General features: G+C 36.3%; 1 protein-coding gene across 5 annotated transcripts in view; it reads right to left on the reverse strand.

Moving 5' to 3' along the window:
* Positions 1-1,026: 1,026 nt before the first annotated feature.
* Positions 1,027-16,123, reverse strand: part of GPAM (glycerol-3-phosphate acyltransferase, mitochondrial) — a 35,482-nt gene continuing 20,385 nt past the window's right edge. For 4 of the 5 annotated variants that reach the window (XM_039352641.1, XM_039352644.1, XM_039352643.1 and 1 more), the window contains 8 exons: positions 14,420-14,490; positions 13,591-13,855; positions 13,316-13,458; positions 11,966-12,043; positions 9,734-9,874; positions 8,630-8,819; positions 8,450-8,508; positions 1,027-3,962 (listed from right to left, as the gene is read on the reverse strand). In XM_039352641.1, coding sequence (XP_039208575.1) covers positions 3,846-3,962; positions 8,450-8,508; positions 8,630-8,819; positions 9,734-9,874; positions 11,966-12,043; positions 13,316-13,458; positions 13,591-13,855; positions 14,420-14,490 — 1,064 coding nt within the window. In that variant the 3' untranslated portion in view covers positions 1,027-3,845. The remainder of the gene's footprint in view (positions 3,963-8,449; positions 8,509-8,629; positions 8,820-9,733; positions 9,875-11,965; positions 12,044-13,315; positions 13,459-13,590; positions 13,856-14,419; positions 14,491-16,123) is intronic. The other variant, XM_039352645.1, reaches the window with a different exon arrangement.

Here is a 16,123-nt window from a genome sequence, read left to right on the forward strand (position 1 = left end):
CAAATGTAATCCAAAAATAGTCTGGTGAAAAGACCAAGGAATTTTTCCACAAGCTACTTAGTTTTTGTATGACACTCCAAAACTTGGATGCATCAAGAGTTTTGCAAAAGCAATTACATAATATAAAGCTCAATCTGAGCACTATACCCTAAATAAGAACTGACTTTCAAAATACGTTTTTGTTTTGTTTTTCCAGGTTAGACTCATTGGACTCACAGTATCAATCTCCTTAATACAGATTATAAATCAGAAGAAACCTTATAATCATCTCATTCAAACCTCTTGCTCAAAACTGGACTCCACTGAACATCCTATAGAAGTGACTATACACCTTCTGTTTGAAAATCTCCAGGAAGAATGGTGGGGCAATGCTTCTTCCACAGAAATATGCAGCATACTTTAATTTTCTAGGCCAATTTTCAACATTATGATATTGTGAGGCCAAAGTTCTAAAGCTTTCAAACCGGCCTTCTTTCTATACCTACACTGAAGAAGTATATCATGTTTCTTTAATTTTCTGACACTTTTTAACTCTTTTGGGTTGGTGTGACTTAAATAAATTACTTTGTGAACTATTGTTCAATTACCAAACAGACTAATTCATGAACTACCATCCAATCTATTCCATAGACTTAAGACTGACAATTTAGTGCTAAATTGGTCAGTGAAGATCTAGTCCTATAGACATGGGAAGCAGTTAGAAAAGGATTGATTGTAAGGCACACGATCTGCTATTAAGTCATATTGTTAGCAATGACCATAACCTGCCCTAAATTCTTGGCCATTTAGGGCTTATACCTGAAGATTAAGATCAACTTTCTATTAGCTAAAAACTATCACTGAGCAGTGTTGTAGAAAGCATCGTGCTTTGGATAGATTTAATACTTTCCTACTGTAAAAGAACAATTTCTCTAACAGATTATCTATCATCAGCTCTTTCAAGTTTAGACAAGACACAGAAAACATCCCTGGTAGGGAATAATCATATTTTTTCTACTCTCTAAAGACTTAGTCACATAACACCAAAACAGTTTCAATTATTTATTAAAATACAATGACTGTGCAGCTGTGCTTCTTACATAAGAGACAAAGGGAATGTTATAAAGGGAAAAAGTAGTGTAAAAATTTTTTGAGACTTTATCTGGTTTCACAAGTAAAAATAAAGACCACCTACAGGGTGGTTTTGGAGTTTTTTTGCAATTCTATCCCAATCATTTATGAAAATATTATGCCAATGTTATTTTTTTAAAAAAAATATGCAGGGAGACAATTGGGTAAATTATGTTTGCTTAAGGATATAACATATTAGTATTGTTAACCATTGTGTAATCTTAGAAAATTATTGGAAACCTGAAAAATAACTTTATTCATTCTACACAACAAACAAATATACATAGAATGTTGTCCTTTAGATTACCATATTATTTTCAGTTAAGCTATCAATGTAATGCATTTCAGTATCTATTTTGGTTGTTCTAGAACCAGAACTAGAAGTCATAATTTATTTTAGAATTGAAAATGTAGATTAATGAACATGAGATTTGAAAATAATACCCTAAAAAAGCAGCATTCTATTTAGCAGCTTTGCAGTAAAGAGCTTGTACTTTACCTTCATGGAAAAGCCAAGCTAGGTGCATTGCTAGGTGCATGCTACATCCATGCCACAGTCCTCTGCCCCTAAACAACATTCCCAGACTGACATTTCTGCACATGCAAAGTCTCTCTGCTTATGACACTTAAACCATATTTTCATATTAGTAGTTACAATATATTGCATATCTCTTCAATTCAAATGAACACTGCTACCAGCTAAAGAACATTTTAATAATGTAATAAGTTACCCTCACGAAATGACAACTAGCAATTATTTTCTATTGTCCAAACTAATTCCTAGTCCCTCATTTCTTTAAATTAGACATAACATTTTAATTAAAATGAGCAAAATGTCATTTATAATATATTGTTTGGCTCTATTTTATTAATACACAATCTTAATTCTATTAATACAATGGATGTTTACTGAACTACAGTGAAACTACAGGAAGTTATTTATTTACAAGCACCTATTATCTGACCTTAATTGGAAGCCATCATCAGTCTTTAGAAATTGCTTTTGAAAATACATTCAGGTTTAATGAACAGTTCAAACAAGCAGCAATGGAAAATAATTGCCGCATGTAGCTATGACTAATAGAACAAGTGAACTTCATTTCAGCTGCTATCCTGCCATAAAAAATTAAGTCAGATTTCCTGACTATTTCTGTTATTGATCAGATGCAACTTTGGTTCAAATATTTATCTTAATGTTTTAAAGCACCTGATGGCAAACATGCATAGTTGTTCCTGTCATTCAGAACTGCAGGATAATACTGAAAAACATTGTAATGTTTTACTTTATAGATACATTTATAGAAAATCCAAGCTTCACAAATGTGGAATAAACCCAGAATTGTGGAGTAGACCCAAATTAAAACTGTCCAGAAGCTCTGTATCAGAGTGATAGTACTATGCTAATAGTACTCAGGCATGTATTTAAAAAAAGAAGCAAAAATGGATTTTCATAATCAAACTATTTCTCAACTCCAGATAAGAAATGAAAAAAAAAATGAACTAGAGAAATACTATTAACACTGCAGTGGCAAAGTTTCTTCAGGGGATAAGGCAGCATGTTTTCTCTCTTAAAAATAAATGCCTTGCTTAGTGCTTTTGCTGATATATTGTGTATGAGTCTGTAGAGTTCATTTTGTAATCCAGTTTGGAAGTTATTGCCTTCTCCAAGATTACCTAATAAATTGCTTGCAATTTATGTTATCATCATAACCTCAGAGTTCAAATCACTCATGGGTTTCAGCAGTATGGCTTGTAAAACTTTATGATAGCAAAGCATCCTCCATCCAAAATCAATCAAGATTAGAATGAGATAATGTATGTGTTAGGTTATTTCATGAATTTGCAGAGCTTAAGCCAGATGTCTATGGAGATCCAGGACAGAAATTGAAAACATTTTGTTTCTCATATAAGAAGCTTCTTCAATTCTTCAGAAGTCCAGCTGTCTTTTGGGACAGCTTAAGCCAGAGTTACATCTGAGTTCCAAGTGCTTGCAAGGAAAACATGAGTGCTAAAATTTTGGATTAAATGTTCATCAGGAAAAGCTTTTAGGACTTTTAGGACAAATTTATTTCATCTATTTCTTTAGCGCATCAATTTATGAATTTTTAATTCTTATATGGGAGAAAGATTGATACATTTTTATACTCGTATTTTGCTATTTGGATCATACTTTGTGCAGGTTGTTTGCTGTTCAACTAATTTTAATGAGATCCTGATAATTACTTTGTTCTTTTTGTTTACTGTTACCATACTATTAGTAGAATAAAATATTATGCGCCCGTTCCAAGCCTCCCATTCAATTTTCCTAAAAACCATTCATTTACAATATTGAATACAATGAAGTAGTTATGCTGACAGAGCTTTTGCAAAGTTCACATAGTAATCCAAATTATTTTATGCAGTTAAAATCTGGCAGATGCGTACATTTGTCAGTCGTTAGTTTTAAAGTACGTGTAGAACTTTGCAAGGTAAAAACCGTAATACTTGATCAGATTTATGGAAAAACTCAGGGGATTGTGCAAACATTGATTGAACATGCTGGATGGTAGCAATATGTTTGAATTCTAAATATTGTAGTCCCATATGTGCATATGTAAGAAGGCACTTGTCTTCTTATGGCTTGGGTCAGATAAGGCCTTGCCAAAAATGGCACTACTGATACTATGGAAGCAGAACCAAACCCTGAAGCTTTGTATTGCATCATCCAAGTCTGCTAGGAGAAGTTGAGAGATATTCTAAAGTACAATAAAACTCAGAATAAATTCCAATAGTTTTTGCCGATTACAATGAGGTAGAAAAGTACTGTTTAGTTCTAAAATACTCTCTCTCTTCTGTTTTGTCTCCTTAAATACCTGCAAGGAAAACAGGTTTTTCTTAGTAACTTCTAGGCACATTGCATATTTGTTAACAATCATAATATGCATTAATTCTATATATAGGTAACATAGACAGTCAACGATTCTGGAAAACTAAAACTTTTGTTTAATTTTAGTGCCAAAATATCAGCTCTTGATCAAATCAGAGAACTGTGAGCTGTTCTTGGCCTTGCAAATGAAGGAAAAGATACATGTCCCAGGATAATACTGCAGGATCTAATCTGAGTTGGTCACCGAGACCCAAGGTTTATCCTTCCACAAGCTTTTGGGCTTGTGCTGGAGCCCATCATCAGGAAACTTCTGTCTCTACACAATAGGTCATATTCTGGAATGTGAATATAACATTCTGGAGAGAGAAAAGATCCCTGATGATGGGCTTCAGCACAAGCCCGAAAGCTTGGAAGGATAAACTTTTGGTCCCAGTGACTGACTCAGATTGGATCCTATTCTTGGCCTGACTGAAATAGCAAAAGAAGTTGTAACCGGAGATAATATCGGATAAGCAAACCCTTATTCTAACACAGTTATCAATGTATGTTACATTTAGCTATATGTTTTTAAAAGTTTTTTACATTCTATCATTCAAAAATAAAACATTTCATTTTTTATCCTGTTAATTAATTGCTGAATATTTTCCAAATACGTGGCCACTTAATCTAACAAACATATTCAGAGACACAGTAATAATTTGATTTAGTATAATTTAGATAATTTAAGTTAATTTCTTGAATTAACAAGAGTACAGAGGTTGGAACATGATGGTTACAGCAACATGTGTCTACATGTCTTCAAAATTAATTTTAAAAAATGAAATGGACAAAGTGTTACAAGATCATCACATTTAATGAGAAGTTAGTGTTCCTGCATGAGCTCACAAGACAGTAGGCACTCCTATGCAAGATCATGCAAGAGCTCAGGAAAATTCAAATTTCTCAAATGCTGCCAAACTTTGGGGTGATTTATTTTAGAGGAACCGATACTACAGATGTGATGATGTTTACTACCTGAAAAGATTGCTGCCCTTTGTTATTTTGATGATTTTACACTGTAATCTCAGATTAAGAATGAAGACATTAGGAACTAACCAATATTGGATATTTTTCTGTTTTTCCATTTTATTCTTGTTGATAAAACAACATATACAGAGAGAGAGAGAGAGAGAGAGAGAGAGAGAGAGAGAGAGAGAGAGAGAGAGAGAAAGAGAATGTGTGTATGTGTGTGTGTGTATATGTATATGTATGTATGTATATGTTTTCTGAGGTTTTCACGGGTGTTTGTATGTAGGTCTTTGGTAGTTCGGGTTTTCTCCCGCGTAAAATTGGAAGTGTCTTGGCGACGTTTCGACGAAGTCCCATTCGTCATCTTCAGGCTGGTGTTTTCAGCTTCGTGCTTCTAGAAGCAATGTGTAGACCACACATTCCTTCTCGAAGCACAAAGCTGAAAATAGCAAGGCAGCCCAAAATCTTAAACCCCTCTGCAACTCAGACTAACCTGAGCACAACCAAACAGAACACTCCCCCAGCCAATCAGAGCACAGCCAACCCCCCAGCCAATCAGAGCACAGCCAACCCCCCAGCCAATCCACAGCCAAGCCCCTAACCAATCAGAACACACCTCCACCCAATCAGAACACAGCCAAGCTCCCACCCAATCAGTTCATACCCCCACTGGCAGTTAAAAGGAAGAAACAGCTAAGACCACACATTGCTGCTCGAAGCACGAAGCTGAAAACACCAGCCTGAAGATGACGAATGGGACTTCGTCGAAACGTCGCCAAGACACTTCCAATTTTACGCGGGAGAAAACCCGAACAACCAAAGACCTACATACAAACACCCGCGAAAACCTCAGAAAACAAATATATATATATATATATATATATATATTTGTTTTCTGAGGTTTTCGCGGGTATTTGTATGTAGGTCTTTGGTTATTCGGGTTTTGTCCCGTGTGTGTGTGTGTGTGTGTGTGTGTGTGTGTGTGTATGTATATGTGTGTGATGCAATCTTCGATCTCCGGGAACAGTATACTCCAGTTATTTATTGTTAAAACCACATTTAAAACAATAAAAACAGTTATATACAAAAATTAAAACAACTTAGCTTTCGCTGGTCCTCTGCCAGCGTCCTCAGAGTGGGGCTTAGGGGGTGAGAAGTCCTTTTTATCCCCTTGCTGATCCAATTGCCTACTCATTGCCCTCGTGACAGGGCCACTCTTCCTGATTGCCTGTGACAGCCTTGCCTGTTCCCCCCTCTCTTTTTTGCACTCTAACATTGTATTTTCCTGCTTTGTCATCCTTGTGCTGTCTCCCCCTCCCTGTGCTGTTATCAGTAGCACGCTCCTGGGCTGCTGATCTGCCTGACGTTTTTGCATACCATTGCCAGTTCCTATTACCAGGAAGGCCTGGTTCTCCAACACAGACTCCATCAACCGATGTATAGAACTGCCCCCGGCGTACCAGGCACTAAGAGTGCAGGAAGAGCATGTCAAGAGACGGATGCCAATTGTCAGAGGCGAAACCAGGACTGGTGGGGGGGGGGGTATTCACTACATGACTAGACACAGGGAGGACCCATAGACACATCACAGGTGGGGACAGATGAGGGAATATTAGGGTCACAGATAGGTAAGGGTAGTAAAGGAAGAGGAGGTGGATATGATGGAGGATTGCAAGGAGAGGGGGGCTAGGGAAGACTCTTGGGAACATCGGAATTGATCGTACGGCCCAGAATACGGGGGAGGGGTATGCCCGACCCCAGGGGACTGATCAAAAGAGAGGGGGAGAGAGAAAAGAACAGAAAAGATGAGGCACGTAAGATTGGAAGCATATTCACGGGTGGAGAGGGGATATTTGAGAAGGGAGTAAGAATGGAGGAGAATAGTCAGGAACAGCAGGTAGAGCTGCAGATTAGAGGGGGGGAGGAAACAGGAGAGAGTGGAGTTGATAGGTATGGAAAAGGGCAGGCAGGAATAATAGATAGGAAAGCAGTTTGGGGGGGGGAAAGTTTGGGAAGGAGAGTCTAATAGGAACACAGGTCGGTAGATGGGAACAGTACGTAGGACAGCAGGCAAGGGAAGGAAGAATGCTGGAAGAAACAGCAAACAGAGCAGTGGATTGGAGAGGGGGGGACTGATAGGAAAGGAGAAGGGCAGATAAGAATAGAAGGCAGGACGGCAGATTGGGGGGGAGGAAAGCTTAAGAAGGAGGGTTTAACAGGAATGGATGTTGGCATGTGGGAACATGTAGAATGGCAGGTCAGAGGAGGAGGAATGCTAGAAAAGAGAGGATGTACAGAAATGGATGAACAACAGGCAAGTCAGCAGATGATGGGGAAGATATTGGAGAGGGGAAGATGGACAGTGGGGGAGGAGGGTAAACAGGAACAGCAGGTAGAGCAGCGGATCAGGAAGGAAAAGATATTGAGGAAGAGAACATCAATAAGAATGGTTGATGAAAGGCAGGAGCAACATGTTCATCAACAGGTGGGAGGGTTGAAGGAAGGGGGGAAGGATGACAGGAATGGACAACAAAGGGTGTATGAATCGGCAGGCTGGGAGAGGAGGGGGGTTGGAGGAGGGAGTTGTAATAGGAACTGGCAATGGTATGCAAAAATGTCAGGCAGATCAGCAGCCCAGGAGTGTGCTACTGATAACAGCACAGGGAGGGGGAGACAGCACAAGGATGACAAAGCAGGAAAATACAATGTTAGAGTGCAAAAAAGAGAGGGGGAAACAGGCAAGGCTGTCACAGGCAATCAGGAAGAGTGGCCCTGTCACGAGGGCAATGAGTAGGCAATTGGATCAGCAAGGGGATAAAAAGGACTTCTCACCCCCTAAGCCCCACTCTGAGGACGCTGGCAGAGGACCAGCGAAAGCTAAGTTGTTTTAATTTTTGTATATAACTGTTTTTATTGTTTTAAATGTGGTTTTAACAATAAATAACTGGAGTATACTCTTCCCGGAGATCGAATGCGAATCCTGGGCATTATGTTAACAAATAAAAGAAAAAAATGGGCCAATGACGTGCTCAAAGACCTGGGCGCAGAGGTAGGAGGCTATCTGAGCTGTCTTCCCGATCTCCTTCTATTCTAACTCTGATGACGCCGGATGACGTGCTCAAAGACCTGGGCGCAGAGGTAGGAGGCTATCTGAGCTGTCTTCCCGATCTCCTTCTATTCTAACTCTGATGACGCCGGCAGTTTTTGGCCGGACAAAAGCTTAGTGACTCTTCTTAACCACAGGCTGGTTTATTATATCCTGGTGTTCATTTTTTCTTTTATTTGTTAATATATATATTAACAAATATATAAAGTTGATCACATACATTATATTACACATGTAGATAACATTACATACTATATATTACATACTGTACATACAAAAGATTACATGCTAAGGCTAATGTTTGCTATAATTACTGTGGTTTGCTATAATTACTATGAGCAATAAATATCTAGACTTACCCCCATGTCTTTAAACACTTTAATTGCATTTTTTGCAAGACAATAGGTGGCACTCTCAGCTGTGAATATAATAATAATAATATTATAATGTTAATTTACAGATTTAAAAAAGCCTCTATCTAAAACAATATAATTAAATCAGAAAGTTAATACTTCTACAGAAATAACTATCTGACATACCATACACTGCAACATTCTTTTCTGTTCTTGATATTAAATATTTGTGTAATTTTTGAAGACATTCTGTCTCCCTGACAGGTCCACTGAAATTATGGATGAAGATGGCGGCTGAACTATATGCCTCCAGTAATGGCCCTAGAAGCTTCTGCAGGAAGGAGATATATTGTTGGTGCTCCAATGACTGGCTCACCTAGTAAGACAAGCAGAATAATAAAAACAACAACAATCACAAAGAGGATCATGCAACAATATATGTACATACTGCTAAATCCACAGACTAAAACCAGGCATTATCAGTTGAAGGAAGGCAGGCTAAGGAATAAATTATGGTTCACCTTAGGTGGTAAGCTATTGTTTAAAACTAGAGTTTGTTGTTGGCTTATTTAGTGTATCTATGGTTTAGCTCAAGATATAAACAGAAAACATGGTTTGCTTTGTGACTTTCTTGTTTATTTCTATTTGTTTGTCTTATTTTTTGTTTGTCCTGTGCCAGCATCTAATCAATCCACGGACACATAAGCAAGAGCTTTTTTTTTTTTTTTAAGGGAATCTCCATTACTGCTTTACTGTTTTCTTTCTGGATTGTTCACCCAGTTATGATTAGAACAATTATAGCATTGCTAGAAGTTGTAATTTAGCAACACGTGGCAATCACAGAATCTCAAAATCTGTCGCAAAAAAAATCTGGGCTTATTTCTTAGAAACAATCTCAGTTGTCTATACAAGAACCAAAATTAGCTGATCCAAAGACATTCTTTGTTTTTCAATAAGGAGTCTGATAGTTGTATGTTTTCAAACAGAAAACTTCTGAACAGCTGTGAATGTGAAACCCTTAAGAACTCCTTACAAGTTGAAATAAACGCTTGGGAGAGAATGTGATAATTGGTATTATTTATAGTGTGTCATAGTTTAAGAGAAAATTTGTATAAAATTATGTATTGATATAAATGACACTGAAAATACAAATTTGTATACTTCTAATTTTTTTATTTTCATTTGTTGCACTTTTTTCTTTTTTTTCTTTTAATCTATGCTATGTAAAAATTATATACACACACACACACACAAACACAAAGGAGTTGGTCCTACAAATCTACTTAGTACCTTCAAGTAGCAATCCCGTTGTTCTTCACCGAAGTCGCTATCTTCATCCTCCTCATCACTCCTCCAGGACAACGGCTCTGGAATATTCTTTTCCCAGTTTTGCTCTGTAAGGCTAGAACTAATATCCTCCTGTTCTTCCTGCTTAGAATAGAAAAATAGAAGTGTAAGAATCATGGGGTTTTTTTTCCATTGTGAATACTGCTTTTGATTTTAGGAAAACCACCATAGTTTTCCTATAGTCATTTCAGGTGTTAGCAAAGGAAGATCCAAGTATTCATTTCCAAATTTATAAACCAAAGATGTTGGATTAACATTGCACAATTAATTACAAAGATTGGCTTGCATTATTCTCACTGTTATGCTTTCCACTGAAAATAAAGCTGATTGCTAAAGACACTCTCCTTAATATTAAAATCTAGGTGTTACCAGCACTAGAAACATCAGTTTGCAGAAAGTCCCTGCCACTGAACTTCATAGAAATGGAAACAATTCAACTTCATTACTATAGAAACATTCTTCCAGTATATTTCATGTGTTAAATTATAAAAATGCCTGAGGCGTTTTAAGACTTTTTACAATTCCAGAATTTTAAATAATTTCGTCTAAAGCAATTTGCACAAATAGAAACAATTGTGTCTGACTTTCTTAGTTTGATAGTTTTATCTCCTGGAGAATTCTGTACTGCACAGGAATGCTTTAAATTTGAATCTATATAATTAATACTTGGAAATCAGGAACACTGAGTTCATATATGCTTTTTTAAAAACTTCTGGATTTATCCAGGTTAATTGTTTTTGGCTAAGCTTTTTATTCTTTCCCAAAATTATTTTAGTTGTTTCTAGTTTTCTGACTAACTACTACATTTTTATTGTTGTATTGTTAGTTGTCTTATTAGGTCATAGATGAATCTATCGATCTGTACACAGAAATAAACATACACGTATGCATACACATACTTAATCTAATATATAATAACATTTCTTCATACTGAAAATATAATTAAGCACAGTTTGAAAAAAAAGAAAATGGTACGTATGTGGAACTTAACTAAGATCTCTTTTAGAATAGTTTTTTTGAAAATCACAAGATACAAACCTATATTCAGTTCCAAATTTCATCAATCTTGCTCGTGCTGAATCCAACAAGCATGTTGGGGGGGAGTGACATTGTAGATTTAACAGCCAACTAAATTTTTCATTCCTTGCAAATATATGCTGATATTTATGTAGCTATTAATTCATATTAATTAGTGAGCAGTACTTCTACTAAAAATAGTAGAATGCTGAACACTGTAACTACCAAAAATTATTTCTATTTTAGGTGCAAAGAAGGCCTTCACAATTTGAACTGTATTTTTTTGTTTTGTTTTCTGGAATATATGAACCTTCAAGATTATTTTATTAAATGAGTAAAGTCAATTTAAATTTCTCAGAAAGCACAAATAATTGTTAATAGAAACAAATCGGTAAGATTCAAAAAGGGAAATGTAATTGTGCACTGGAGATGAACATATAATTGCTAAAATATACAATCTTTTGTTGAAATTTGAAACTAAAGAACAGATTAAAGAATGCATAATAAACTGGCCTCAGAAATTTGGTTACAGTATACCAATGGATCACTGGAGAAATATGTGGTTAATGTGGTGTTCTGATCACAAAGATATTTTTTATAAAATCATGTATTTAGATAATAGAATAATTATCTAAAATGTATAAAGGAACTTCAAATGTATATTGGAAATGTGAACAACATGAAGGGATCTTTTATCATCTTTGGTGGACATGTAAAAGCTTAAAAAGTTTGAATCTGAATACATACTTTGATACAGAGGATTTTAAATATCAACAGTCAATTGAAGCCAGAACATCTTACCTTATCTTATCTTATCTCATCTTATCTTGTCTTATCTGTTTATATATATAACTACTGCAAAGAATACTAGAAGCACTTTATATATTTTTTTTCTATTGTTCTTCAACTTTGTTTATTTCCTTGCATTTTTTTGTTCTTTTATTTCTTCATTTTTTTATTCCTTAGTTTATATTACTTTGTTAGCATTGATCTTCTTGAGTAAAATAAAATTATATATACAAAACTAAGTATCAAAACTTATTTTGGTATTTTCAAAAGATTTTCTGCAGTGAAATGAGTATAAAAAGTTGCCAAATAGCATAGTTAACTATCCAAAATAATTATCTAGATACATAAAACACATCATCAACATCTTACCTCTGCTACTAAAAGAAGTCCATATTGTATGAACTGTTCAATTGCTTCATGGCACACTTGACATAAAAGCTGACAGGGCTGAACAGGAAAACAAATTAGAACCTCATGACAATACTCTCTCAATATACTATTTCTCTCTATTAATTGAATACTCTTGCATCAAATGAACAACAATTCTTATAAGAAAAGATAATTTCAAAAAATGGAAGTATTAATTTCCTCTGCAGTTATTTCAGGTCAATAGTAGTTATTTTTCTGGAACAGGCAGTAAAGTAAATGTGTAGATCATGTACTTGCAAGAGTGCTTGTAAATTTTTCTTTATTTTTCTATTTCAGAGGAAACACAAGTAATGCATTTATTTTAATTCCAACATAACTGAAAACTGAAAGCAGGAAAATAAACAATTACAGAACTGGAAAAAACCTCCCTTTCTTCCATATTTAAGAATTTTTTGTCAACGTTTTCCCAAAAGCTATTTTAGAAGGTTGAAAAATTATTAGCCATACTTATCTCAATGTGTGTCATTCCCTATTATTTCAATTAGTGCTTATTTACACAGCTTATTCCAATCTGCCTTGTGTTACACTATTAGCTTTAATGCTCCACATATCCTTACACTTCAAATTAGGGCTTGTTCCATAAAAATCGAAATTTTAATAGAGAGGTAGATTAGTTTTTAACTTAGTATACCATTGGGTCTTAACTGCCCAGTGACTGCTGGAAGATCATTCATTGAATACTTTCTCTACTAGGAATTAATAACCATAGTTTGATTAGGAAGTTATTAAAAAAAAAACATTAGGTGCTTTTCCATGTAACATAGGAAGCAACAGTACTGAATTCAGAATACAACACAATCATTAACAAATCTAAAGAATCATATTTATTATTATATGCATTTTATTTTAAAGGATGTACATTTTATATATAATAACTGTATGTAAAAATGAGACAGGCCGGATTGAAAATGAGAAAAAAAATGCTTTGAAATATTTTCTAGCTTCATTTAAATGGCATTTAAAATGGTTAAGCTGTAAAATAAATTGTTTTATATTTATTGTCTTGGTCAACAATGTTCCTTTTTCTGGTCACATTTTGGACACTGTGTGTGTGTGTGTGTGTGTGTGTGTGTGATATACACACAGAGAGAGCTTGCCTGCTACTTCTGTATGTAAATCATGTGGGAAACTGATACTGCTTGAAGCTCCATGTTTCTCTTCCCTTCTTCATTTCTTCTTTTTAAAAACTCCAATACATCTCCGTTTGATCCATAATACTGTACCAGAATACAAACAATATGGTGGTAGCAACAGAATATGTGCCAAACAAATCTGCACCTGAATACTTACCAATGAAACAGTTCCTTCGTAACACAACAAATAACAGAGGCTGGCAGCTTTTCGGACCAGTTGTTCTTGACTAATCACATTGGGCAGAATCCCACTGATATCATTTTTATGCCTTTTATTCAGTAAAGCATGAAGACTACATGCTGAAGCAAAAGAAAAGATATATTCAAACGTATTTCTAAATTACTGCATGATATGTCAAACTCAACTTCTTAAATAGTAACAGCAACATTGGGCAGAGCATTTCAGGCACCAGAGTAAGTTCTAGGACGTACCGATGACAGCCTCTTTGAAGAAGACATGCAGTATCCCATTGCTATAAAAGCTGAGTTCAAAGACAGCAGGAACAGACGTGTTGGGAGTGATGAAGAACTCATTATTCCGACTGGTGTTTGTGATAGTTATACAGTTTCCCAACAAATGGATAGCGTGCATGACAACATCTTCAGAATTCCCTGAAAATCCCAAGTCATAGTCCCGAGCCAAGACCTCCTCCTTCATGGAGAAGAAATCTTCCACCAGCTTAGAAAGATCAATTCCCTAGACAAAGTATTGACGTCAATAAGTGATCGCTCTCCAGTTATACAAGCCCTATACAAGGTTAAGAAATGCTAAGTAGGATTGGTTAGAATAATTCCAAAGGAATGAGGGTAATAATCCTAGGCAATACTGAAACCACATTTATGATACTTAAGAATCATGGCCTGAAACAACATATTGCGGGGACGGGGATCTAATATTTTGTTGGTTTGTGTGACAGATGGTGCTCCCATAGGGAAGCTGGTGTGATGTATTACAATGAACCAGCAGTTTCCCAGGAAGGAGATGGTACATTTGGGGGGGGGAGAGAGGGGGGGCAGACAAGATGCAGTATAGCTTAGAGCTGGATAAGGGATGTCTCTAAATAAGTGTAGGTTCCTTCCTTTTGAGAACAGGAATAAAAAATTAACAAAGTCAGTTTACACATAGCTTATGAATGCACCCTATTCCTCAACAAACTCAGTAAGTAAGATAAAATAGGAAAAGTGAAAGCTTAGAACATGTTTTAAGCATTGTTGGCACTTTGCAAATTATTCAGTGAATGCAGAAGCATAGCAGCCTTACCCGTCTGTGTCGGTAGAGCAGCAAACAGGCAACAATGTGTGTTGACATCACAGCACATGATTTGTTAGCAGCTAAAAGCAAACAAAACAGAATAAAGCTATACTGGCACTTTGGATTGCAACAGAAAGCAACATTTACAAAATGCCAGTCACAGCTGAATTAAGAAGTATGATTATACAGAAAGATATTCCATTTTCAATAAGGCAGCACAAAAACCTATCTATTGATCAAAAATAAACATTAATTTTTAGTACACAAAAATGTAATATTTTAATCCATTGCAACATTAAAATACCTGGCACTCTGAAAGAGTGAAGAGTGGAAATGAAGAGTAGAGGTAAAAACAGAGAGCAAAGTTTGGCTGTCAACTCTGAGGACAGTAGGAAAAGGTGGCCTTATGGCAGTGTTTCCCAAACTTGACAATTTTAAGGCATGAGGACTTCAACTCCCAGAATTCCACAGCCAGCAACGCTGGCTGTGGAATTCTGGGAGTTGAAGTCCACATGCCTTAAAATTGTCAAGTTTGGGAAACACTGCCTTATGGTAGAGAATGGATGACTGGAGAATCAAATGGATCTCTGAGAGACTGAAGAATAGTATGGAAAGCCCCATTGCTCTAGAGCAGTGCTTCTCAATTATTTTCTGTCATGCCCCCCTAGGAAGAAGAAAACATTTCGCGCCCCCCCGCGCGACTGTCTATCCAATCGGGTCCTTTGCGTATGTCACGTGCATCCAATATGACAGTATTTGCCGAGGTCAAACGAGCCCCCCTTTACGGAGCCTCGCGCCCCCCCTGGGGGGCCCGCCCCACTATTTGAGAAGCACTGCTCTAGAGTAAGAGAGCAATGGTGTATATTTAAGTGTCATGGGGCTGTTGAAGTGTTTTAGCAGACATCTGCTTACTCAGGGGATATATACAATGGTTATTAAGATTATGATAGAATGGGGGGGAGAGAGGCAGAGAGAAAAGAAAAAAGGGAGTGTAATTTTCATGATAATGGGTAGATGGATATGTAAGTAGCATATTAGAAGGAAATCATTCTAGGTGGAATTGGTCAGCTCATGCTATATGTGCCTATTCTCAGCATTATCTCCAACAGACAGGGATCCAAAGACAGTATTGTGTTATTTAACTGGCCATTTGTGATTGATTTTAGTGGTTTTCTAATAATTTTATAAGCAACCAGCAATTATCACTTGAATAGCAGATGATTTACTGTACTGTAGTTCTGTTGTTGATGTGATGTGTTTTCACTTTATAAACTGCCTGGAATTGTTTGAATTGGGCAGTATATAAATTCCTATAAACAAATAAGCAGAGGTTTCTTAACCAGACAAAGTTCTCACTGCTAGAACCTTGTTATCTACACTGAAGAATGAGCATTCCATTAAAAAAAAAAAACACACAAGATAGAATTTGGGCATAATTTGATTTCGTTCTCAAAGATGTACAATAGTGCCAATAGTCAAAGAGACACATTTATTGATTGGATGTTCCCGCTCTGACAACTGATGAAAATTGCAGTCATTTCCGCTTTGCTTTTAACATGCTTTGTCCTCTTGTTAGAAACTAGGTGCAGAAGGGGGGTTGGGATGAATGCTTGAGCTCAGCTAGCCATAATAATAACGCTGCTCTATGGGAACTCAAGGACGAACTGATAACATTTTGGCAGGCTAAGGAGCAGGGGAGAAAAGCCCATGTTT

The sequence above is a fragment of the Crotalus tigris genome, unplaced genomic scaffold (assembly GCF_016545835.1).
Source record: "Crotalus tigris isolate CLP2741 ecotype Arizona unplaced genomic scaffold, ASM1654583v1 scf7180000018468.2839379, whole genome shotgun sequence".
Taxonomy (NCBI): domain Eukaryota; kingdom Metazoa; phylum Chordata; class Lepidosauria; order Squamata; family Viperidae; genus Crotalus; species Crotalus tigris.